The sequence below is a fragment of the Lemur catta genome, chromosome 15 (assembly GCF_020740605.2).
Source record: "Lemur catta isolate mLemCat1 chromosome 15, mLemCat1.pri, whole genome shotgun sequence".
In the NCBI taxonomy this organism is placed as follows: Eukaryota; Metazoa; Chordata; class Mammalia; order Primates; family Lemuridae; genus Lemur; species Lemur catta.
This window is the reverse complement of record NC_059142.1, coordinates 4,627,592-4,637,858: the sequence shown is the minus strand read 5'-3', so window position 1 is coordinate 4,637,858 and position 10,267 is coordinate 4,627,592. Positions and strand designations below refer to the sequence as shown.

At 47.0% G+C, this 10,267-nt stretch overlaps 1 protein-coding gene across 1 annotated transcript; it reads left to right on the top strand.

Annotated features, from left to right (window-relative positions):
- Positions 1-2,556: 2,556 nt before the first annotated feature.
- On the top strand, positions 2,557-9,466 carry CDRT4 (CMT1A duplicated region transcript 4). Its single transcript, XM_045525263.1, has 3 exons — positions 2,557-2,599; positions 7,318-7,440; positions 9,018-9,466. Exons 1-3 carry the CDS (start codon positions 2,557-2,559, stop codon positions 9,464-9,466), a joined length of 615 nt encoding a protein of 204 aa, XP_045381219.1.
- Positions 9,467-10,267: the final 801 nt, after the last annotated feature.

Sequence of the window (10,267 nt, the reverse complement as noted above, 5' to 3'; positions counted from 1 at the left end):
TCACTTACATGTGATATCTAAAGTAGTCAAACTCATGGACGCAGAGAATGGAATGGTTGTTGCCAAGGGCTGGGAGGAGGGAGAATAGAGCAGTTGCTGATTTGGTATAAAGTTTCAGTTATGCAAGATGTGTAAGTTCTAGAGATCTGTGGTACTACATTGTGTCTATAGTTAATAACACAGTATTGTGCACTTTAAAAATGTAAGAGGGTAGATCTCGTGTTAAGCACTCTTACCAAAAAAAAAAGGGGGGGGTTGTCTTTGAGCCAAGAGTTGGGTGCAGTGTGTGATACATGTATTTTCTCACATTCTGGCATGAGCTGGAGAAACTGCATGCTGCTGAGGACAGGCTGCCCATGGGCTGATGGAATAATTGAATCATATAGAAAGCAGCTATTTTAATTCTTTTCTTCTAGGCAAAGTCTCAAATGCAAGTCACCTTCTTCAAAACAAACAGTGGCCTGCATCCCCAGTGCTTGGAGCACTTTAAAAGGGATGGCCTGGCTCATCAATTGACCCAGGCCTGGGAAACGCCTGGCTGTTTCCCCATGTGTTCGCTAGGTTCACAATGTCCCCATTGTTCCAGCAGAGCAGGACTTCCTTTTTCTGATTGATTAGACACTGTGAGGCCACACGTTTTCATGGTCCCATTACTCAAGAGCCAATTATCAGGCAGAGAGAGGGTCTCTACACACAAATTGCGTAAAGCCTTTCGTGTTTAGTTTCCTGAGTATGGGCTGTAGGGCTATTTCTTGCTGCCTGTTTCCCCATATCTTTCCTACTTGTCTAGCCTTTCAATGTACAAGTCTACCCCAAAAAACGTCCACAGAGAGAAAAGGTTGAAAAGCTCTCCTCTGATTATGCCTGTCTGGCTTGTGTTGGAAATTTCACTTTTAAATTTTGAACTTGATCTATAGATAACACGGCCACATGTGTTTTGTGCCTAAAGGGTCTTCATATTTCATCTTAGGGTGGGAACTTAACATTTATGATTGAATACTCCTTGGATCCATATAAAATTCAGATTTATAGTTGTACCTAATAGGTAAACAACGCCTAATGCTTCTTCCTGCAGTGAATTTGTAAAGTGTTCATTCAGCCAATTCAACCTTGAAGTTCATATGCAGAAAACACACTGTAAACAGCCTAGATTATCTGCACTCTGAACGCAGAACTCAGCTCCTGAGCAGAGAAGCACCTCACTCAGGATTTGGAAACACCGAGGCTGGCATTAATCATGCCCACTGCCTATCCTTTCCTCTGCCCTTTGATTCTCAGCACAACCACTTTCTCTTCTTGAACCTGTTTTTCGACACCTCTCCCTGCACAGGCTGAATCAGGAAACTGATAGTCTGCCTTCCTCATGGCCGTGAGCTCCTTGAACCACGGCTCAGTGCCCGGTCCATGGACATGCTCCATACGTGTCTGCAGGGGGACTGCGGGAAGGAATGTGCTTTGGCCTACAGACAACGAGCTCTCTGCTTTTGTTTCTGGTGACACTGATGGCATGGATTAGTCTTGTTTGATCTAGTATCAGCGTGGGAAATCTGTGTGGCCCCTTGACATTGAGAAGGGTGGACCCTCAAAGTGAGAGGTGTGTGTGGAGAGTCCATGGTGGACTCTGGGTGAGTGCAAAACGTGCTCCTCTTGGAAGTGCAGTGTTTGGAGCTCAAGATGGATATTTAAATGCATGCAAGCCTGCATGAATGAACGAACGAATAAATGCTGCATAGCCACAGATCCTTGAACTCTGTTTTCGGTGTTGGGAAATAAAACACCCTCAAAGAACACAGATAATACTTACAGAAAATATGTAGAGTACAGAAACATTATCAAGAAGCAGTATATCCGCTCCTACTCACCAAAAGTGGTGAACCAATAATGCCCAAATCTGTGTTCGAAGGCGGGCAGTTCTGATCAGGCACCCACCTCCCCACCCCAGATGTGTTAGAGATAGCGGCCTCCCCCCAGAAAGGGGCGTGGTCTCAATAAGAACATACTGACAATGACTGAAGTGACCCACCCACCATATGCAACCTGAATTTATTATTTTTGGCTATTCAAAACTTTATTTATTTAATTTAGTTTTAGTTTAATATAATTTTTAATTTTTTTAATTTTTTGGAACGTGGCTTTTTAAGAGAGTGTAGTGAGAGAGTGCAGTAATGGGCTTGTTTGAGGACACGTGTGTCAGGGGCGGGACCGCAGTGAGGAAGAGGTGGGGGCAGCACGGTGTGGAACAGGGAGAAGGGGAGAGAAGCCTCTTCTTTCCCCAAACACTGCCTTGCCCCTCCCCACTCTCCCTTCCCTCCCTCTTAACCGCTCTGGGATTCCCAGGGCTCCCGGAGGTGTCGCCAAGGGCACATCAAAGGATTCCCTTGCCTGCGCCCCCCCAGCCCATTAGGTGGAGCTGGGGCTGGGGCTCTGGCAGAGCTTCCGTGGCCCCCATGGGGTCCGGTAAAGAAGCGGGGGAAGCCCACGAGAAACGGGGCTCCCGGGGAGTCGGTCGTATGTGCCCTCTGCGTCCCCCCAGTCTGAAACGCGGGGAGTCCGCGCATGCGCCCTGAGCGCGCGGCGCCCGCGGGATGGAGACCCACAGGTGAGGCGCCTGCCCTGAGTTCCTCGTTCCCTGGCGCTCTCTGGCATCCCAGAGATAAGCTTTCCAAGGCTCCCTGGCCTTAGTGGCAGCTTCCTCTTCAGCCAAAAATAACTGAGGGGTAGCCAGAGGACAGGAAGAAAACACAAAAACAAAAAAAGGAGAGGGGAGGGGAGGAAATGCAGAGGTGAGATGAGACTTTGCATCAGGTTCCTGTTTGAGAAAATGTGATTCCTCTTCTGGGGCCCTGGCAAGGGCTTCGGGGTGGCTCGGGGAGAAAAGCGAGAGGGGAGAGACAAGCCGAGAAAGAGCCTGAGCAGAGAGGAGAGGAGTGAGGCTGAACACGGGGAAAATGGGTCTTGTTTCCAACGGAGTTTATTCTTCGGAGTAAACAGTTTCGTGGGACGCTGCGTCTGATTTCAGAGCAGGTGAATCATTGAAGATCCAGTTATACCCTGAGCAAGTCTATCCTTCTGCCCTCTTATGTCAGAACATTCTCTCAGGCTTGCAATTCCAAAAGGGGCAGGAGAAGAACATTGTTTCAGAATCCACGCAAATGTCCCGTTGGTTTCTAGTTCTGTAAGGTGCTCTACCCAGCGAATGAGTGAATAAATGATTGATTTTTCTGGTCCAATGAGGTTAGAGGATGCTGCATATTCAGTCTCCGTTTTGGAGACTTACAGAACAATTTGACGCATAACAGGCTCTGAGAAATCCTGTTCTAAAGGAATATGTGTAACACAGCATTTTTTTCCCAAACTTGATTAAGGACAGGCCGGCAATCTTGCATAACAATTTAGATTATGTGAGTGGCAACTCCTGGGTTAAACAATCTGTCTGGCTGTATGCGGTGGCGGCCCTTGCCGTGTTTTTTTTTTTTTTTCTTTAAGTAATGCCTATTAACATCTTGAGAGAGTCTTGCATTCTGTGGGACACAGTTTAGGAAACACAGGATTAAAATAATAATCTGGCCATCATGACTATGCAAATGACAATACTTCCACAGCATTAGTAGGGCCAAGAGTCTGAATGGGGTTGGTTTGCGCCAATGCACTAATCCATCAGTCCCGCCTGGAACCCATGAAATCCTTTTGCAAGATGGTTTCCTGAGATAAGGATGCAGCTTGTAGCCACAGAGGATGAGATCATCAGCTTTGGATGAGAATCGTGTCCACAGCCATAGTTTCCTTAACTCCCTGCTTTATGCCCCTGGTTCTCCTGCTCATTTGTTCTAAGTCAGTTTTGGTGTTGGCAGGTGGTGGTTGTGGAAATGGACCATGGCCCTTTTAGCATGTTTAAAGGCCCCTGAGATGCAGTACTGACTATATAATCAGGAATTCTTGAATGAAAGCACGCGTCCTAGGACTGCAAAGGGACTGAAAAGATCTTCAGGGCCCATTTCCTGTCCCTAAGTAGTTGATAATAATGCCTTATAAATTTTCAGTGTTTTTGGTTTAGATTCTAGAAAAGTGGTTCCCAAACTTTGCTGCACATTGTCGCCTGGGAAGCTTTTAATTTTAATGCCTGTGCTGCATCGTGTTCTAATCAAATCACAATGTTGGAATTAGGAGCATGCATTGGTATTTTTTAAAGATCTCCAGTAATTCCAACGTGCAGCAAAGTTTGGGGGCCACTGGTTGAGAAGCACTTTAATTTCCGGACATTTTATTAAAACAACTATGTCTCTCTGAGAGAGGCAGGGCAGGAATTCATTCTAATCCTCCTTTTGTAAGTGATAACTGAGGTCCTAAGAAGTTAAGGTACATGATTAAAGGCACAATGTTGTGTCAGGTTCCAGGTAATTGAATTATCTAGGCCAAACCCAGTCTGCCAGACTAGGTTCTGGAAACGGTGGGATGAGAGATTGGGTGGAGGCTGACGGGAGCTGGCCTTGGGAGCCCAGTGGATTGAACATGGGCTTTGTGTCTGTAGGAGAAACAAGAAAGCCACTTCAACGTTATGTCCCCTGCCCCTCCCGTCAATGCTATGTCTGTCTGTAGACTGCTGGTTTGCATTTCATTTATAGGGAGACAAAATGGAACCTTTGTGTTGGAATTGAGGGAAATTATAGAAGCCCACAGCTTGTCTTCAGACTTAATGTCAACTATTTGTCTCCTGTTCTTTTCAAACAAACAAGGGCTCCCCGTGAGTTTTGAGGCAGTCTCAAACATGCCCTCCCTTGTTTTTTTTTTTTTAAATAATTTTCCAGTCCCTGCGTTAGCAGGTATGAGGAAGACCCACCATTCTGTAGCATCATCCTATTGGCCACACGGGGCTGCTGTCCTGGTCGATCAGTCATGGCAAGAGGCTCTGAGCGAGGTGGCTGGTTATGCAAATGCACACTGGTGTTGAAACAAATGAATCACTAAGAATGGTACTTCCCTGAGGCTTCATTAACTAGAAACTTAGAAGCAGTGATGAAAAGAATGATCCCAAATCCCATCCGCCAAATGTTGCCAGCTCAAAACGTGTTTCCACCATCTGGCATGATTAATTAGTCCTATTTTACACATGGAGAGAAGTACAAATTTCTAACAGTGCTACAAATGTGGAAGGCAAGTCCAGAGTCCTTCCGTTGGAGGCGGACAGGTGCAGGCTGGGTGGCCACTTGAGTGTCCTGCTCTAGGTTATGGGGCACTTGGAATGGATGATCTTAAATTCTGAGACCCTATCGTAGGTCTTGGGGGGGGAAAATAAGATACTTTCACTTCCAATTAAAGAAAAATTGTTACATGAAATTCTTTCTAGGTTAGACAACTATTTGAGCATTTTTTCCTCCCTAGCCTCACAAAAATGATATTGTGAATTCTGGAAATGCCTTGTTGTGGAAGATTGCCGCTAAGATCTATAAGGGGCTCCACAAGCCCTGTCTCTAAATAGGTTTGACAAAAAATAGCCCTTTTTTTTTTGATGAATGTCAATGAATCTCCAGGATGCTGTCCTTTGTTAGGTGTGTTATAATAAAAAGCCAAAATTTGTGACTATTTTATAGGAATTGTGGAATTTAAGGTTGCCCCTGTCAATGATACACTCACTTGCATTTCACAATAGCTCCTTGATTAGGAGAAAAGAGGTGTGCAAAACCTCGGGACTGAGTATCTCAGGGGAGTGTTTCACACAGGAACCGGTCAACTGAATATGTAAATAATGAATTCTTGGGTAAAAGCATGTATCTTAGAACTGGAAAGGAATTGAAAAGATCTCCTGGACCCATTTCCTGTCTCTGCGTACTTAATAACAACCTTACAAATCTCCAATTTTTTTCCCTTTCCCTTTTTGGTTTAGGACAGTGTTTGCTGAATCAGCAACTCTGTAGGTGGGCCCAGCAATCTGGGTCTTAACAAGCCCCCCAGGTAGACGCACCCTCAAGTTTGAGAACCACTGCTCCAGAGTTCTCACTGCAGGGCCACACGGAGACTTCCCCGGGTCAGCCTGGGCTTGGGGCTCCGGCAGTCGAGTCCTGGCAGCTGCCCATCTCTGCCACCTTCCTCCCCTCATTCCAGGCTGACAAGGGCAGGTTGGCAGGTGGGAACTGGACTCACTTGCAGTGACATGACCACACTTGCACTCTGGAAGAGAAGATGGTATGGTTTTGAAATGGGGACATTTCTTTCTTCACCTCCCTTCGTGGGCCAACCTCCACACAGCCCCCAGGCCTGCCCAGTGCTCACTCCTTTAGAGCGAAGAGACCAGAAAGGAGAACATCTCTAGAGATTGTCATGACTCTCTGAGGGTTGTTTCTATTGTTTTTTTTGTTTTTTTTTTTCTTTCTTGAGACAGAGTCTCACTTTGTCGCTTGGGCTAGAGTGTAGTAGCATTTATCATAGCTCACTGCAGCCTCAGACTCCTGGGCTCAAGTGATCCTCCTGCCTCAGCCTCCCGAGTAGCTGGGACTACAGGCATGTGCCACCATGCCCAGCTAATGTTTCCTATTTTCAGTAGAGTCAGGGTCTCGCTCTTGCTCAGGCTGGTCCTGAACTCCTTGACCTCAAGCAATTCTCCTGCCTCGGCTTCCCAGAGTGCTAGGATCACAGGCGTGAGGCACTGGCCGGGCCAGTCTGGGGTTCTTGATTGAGCCAGGCCACGCTGCAGGCTTTTGAGGGGCTCACCTGGCCTCTCTCTAACTCCGTGGAAGGAATGTTCTCTTCCTGGGGGGTGGAGTCCTCTGAGCCTCATGCAGACACTGTAGGACTTAGGCTCTGCAGGATGGCTGCTAATCACTTTCTTCTCAGTTCGGTTTGAGGAGTCTCTGGCTAACAAGTATTATTTTCTAAAAGGAACATGGACCTTTCATGCAAAGAAACCTGTAAAAACGAAAGAGAGGACTGCTGTGAGGAAGATGAAGACAGAAGAAGGTAGGGTTGGGGGCATTAACGACAGAAGCTCCTGCGGTGGTTCTGGCTAAAGTTGGAGGCATGTGCCACCATGCCCAGCTAATGTTTCCTATTTTCAGTAGAGTCAGGGTCTCGCTCTTGCTCAGGCTGGTCCTGAACTCCTTGACCTCAAGCAATTCTCCTGCCCCGGCCTCCCAGAGTGCTAGGATCACAGGCGTGAGGCAGTGGCCGGGCCAGTCTGGGGTTCTTGATTGAGCCAGGCCACGCTGCAGGCTTTTGAGGGGCTCACCTGGCCTCTCTCTAACTCTGTGGAAGGAATGTTCTCTTCCCGGGGGGTGGAGTCCTCTGTGCCTTGTGCAGAGTGGCTGCTAATCACTTTCTTCTCAGTTCGGTTTGAGGAGTCTCTGGCTAACAAGTATTGTTTTCTAAAAGGAACATGGACCTTTGATGCAAAGAAACCTGTAAAAACGAAAGAGAGGACTGCTGAGAGGAAGATGAAGACAGAAGAAGGTAGGGTTGGGGGCATTAATGACAGAAGCTCCTTCAGTGGTTCTGGCTAAAGTTGGAGGATTTTGCGGGGTGGGGGGCTGGGGTGGGAAAATATAGGGCACCGTGGATAGTCACTCTTGTGCCAGCGGAGAATACAGTGTGGTCAGGAGATGGAAGACTCCCCTGCCCTCAGTGTTGCTCCAGGCGGTTTTAGTTTCCCCTCTACCAGATCCGTGCAAATGCCCTAACCTGTGGTATCTTTGCATTTTGCATTTGCTTTGAGGAGACAAGGATGATCAGCCAAGCCTGTGTTTGGAAGCCTTGCTGGGAATTTTCTAGTGAGAGGTTTTGTCTTACGTCTTGGCTTCCTCAAGCAGAGTCTTGCGGGCAGGTGGAAGCCTTCCACAGCACATGCTTTACTGACAGGTCTGTCCCAGACAAGCTCCGGCTCCTGGACATCCAAAGGGCAGCCCAGGAGTAACTGTATAATCTGCATCTTCTCTTGATTATCCCCGTTTCCAGCATTTTTTACTGAATTCAATTTGGAGATTGCAGGATGAGTCTTTTAACTTCCCTTGCTTCCCAAACTCCCATTGAAATTACCAAAAGAATACAGAATTAGGGAAAGGGTGCACCACTTGGGAATATGGGGAAAGGCAGCAGCTGCAGGAGAGACATTTTGCAGCATTTCTGTTAGGTAGAGTGAAGTTGCAAATGAAAGAAGGGAAGGACTGACCCACCCATGATTTGGTATCTGCAAATCAGGAATAGTTGAATTTCTAGTAAAGCCTCCCTCCCCTGAGCACCCAAAAGTTCTGGCAGCAGCTCTGAAAAGATTAAGTTTTTTTTTTTTTTTTTGAGCCTGTTAAGCTTGATTTCAAACCCACCACTTGTTAGTTGTGCAAGCTATTCAGCCTCAGTTTCACCCTCTGTTAAGTGGGGATAATACCTGCCTTATAAAGGGTTTAAATGAGATAGTGCATAGCTGAAAGGTTAGTAGTTACCATTTCCTGGTTACTATGTCACACACTGTGCTAAAAGCATTGTGTGAATTATCTTTAATCCACAAGAAAGTTCTATGAACGTGGTCTTCTTCTAATTATCATTTTACAGATGAGGCACCTGAAGTTTAGAAGGGTTAGGAAACTTGCTGAAGGTTCACAGCTACGAAGTGGGTAGAGGAGGAATTTGGAGCAGTCAGGTGCAGAGCCCATGCTTTCAAGCTCTAAGCAGGACTGTTCCCAGCCCTTAAAATATATTACTTTATTTAGGCCTTACAATAACCATAAAGTAACCATTTTTACTGGTGAAAAAAATAGAAGTTCAGGGGTAAAACAATTTGAGGTTTTGCAAATATTTGAAACCACACCTACTTGCAAGTCTCCTGCTGCTTACCATTTTGCTGTTTTTAACTTGATATACTCTCTAGAATGTCATTCTGTCCCCCAGCTTTGGACTGGATTTTATTCCCACTGAATACAAGGGATACATAATGGAGTAGACTTCAAAATGTGGTTCCAATACCCTCCCACTCTTTGAAGAATTGAATTATTGCATGTGAGTGCCTCTAAATGGTCTTCATTTCTCTTTGCTGGTAGGACTCACAGAAAACATTGGACTTCCCCTGAATCTGCTAGAAAAACACGAGCCCTGGCCAGCCTATGTCACGTATACCTCCCCGATAGTGAAAAGGCTCATTGAGGAAAGCAAAATGAGAGAACTGGAATGCACACGAACTTTTGAGGAGGGCCGCTGCAAGCAGAACAAGCCTTCTGGCGTCATTCAGCTCAAAAGGAGAAAGTCGTCCAAGTCCTCTGGTGACGTGTACACGGACATGTTGTCAGACACCACGCTATCGTTGTGGGGTGCTTACTCTGTATTGGCCGTGAGTCCCGCCACGATCTCAGAACCCACACGCATACACACAGATTCCAGAGAATGTCCCACTGCAAACTATAACAAGATCATCTTCTCCCGCAAGCCTATGATGAGGATGCTTCCGTACAGCTCGCTACTGGCCAGCAAGGAGAAACATTCACAAGTGTAGCAAGGGGTCCCCGCAGCCATCCCCCAAGACTGTACAGCAAATAAGCTTCATTTGCCACAAATTTCACTATGTCCTTTAAATTTGAACTTGCCCCTCCCCGCTCCTCCCTGCACAGGTCGGCTGAGAGAGACCCGATCAGGACACCACCGTGGCTGCACACCCTCCGGCGTGTGGTCTGCTGGGGTCGAGCAGTCCCCTGGCGCTAGTCTGAGCCGTAGATGCTTAGAACGTAAATGTGGGTGAATCTTCCAGGCCTGACAGGAGACAGAAATCACACCAGTTATTTTACTGGAGATAACTTAATATAAAGAATGATTAACCAGGGAACGGAAGAGGGCAGAAAGATAATACAAAAGGGATCAGTGGAGGTAGCATCTGCAGGGAGCAGTTGTCATTCCTGAGGCTGGGGGGACAAGGGGAAGAAATTGGACTCATTAAAAGTTAGACACTGGGAGAAGGGACCTGTGGGCTGAATCTCAGACTCTGGAAGGAGGGAGAGAGTGGGGATGATGCTTGGTTGAGCTGGTGTCACTGAGCTCCCAGGACAGTTCCTGTGGAGATAGTGTCCCCACCTCTGAGAGGGGGGAGCTGTTTGGCTGGTGTCTCTGAGGGGACACCCATGAGGCTGCTTCTGTGAGTGTTAGTAAAACCAAAAACTGGACTCAAATTCTTCGGGAAGGAGTTGCCACTGCCTGGGTGAACAAAAAGGGCTGCTAAAGGTCGCCAGCAGCCTTCCTGACAGGCCTAGGAAGCCCGTAGAAGGTGGGCAGAATGCAAACAGGAAGGAAGCAAGGAGCCAGT

Excerpts from the sequence above, each read along its gene's own strand:
- CDRT4 (XM_045525263.1), top strand. The coding sequence starts at position 2,557 with ATGCGCCCTGAGCGCGCGGCGCCCGCGGGATGGAGACCCACAG. Across the intron at positions 2,600-7,317 it reads CGCGGGATGGAGACCCACAG|TTCGGTTTGAGGAGTCTCTG; the intron begins GTGAGGCGCCTG and ends CTTTCTTCTCAG. Across the intron at positions 7,441-9,017 it reads GAAGATGAAGACAGAAGAAG|GACTCACAGAAAACATTGGA; the intron begins GTAGGGTTGGGG and ends CTTTGCTGGTAG.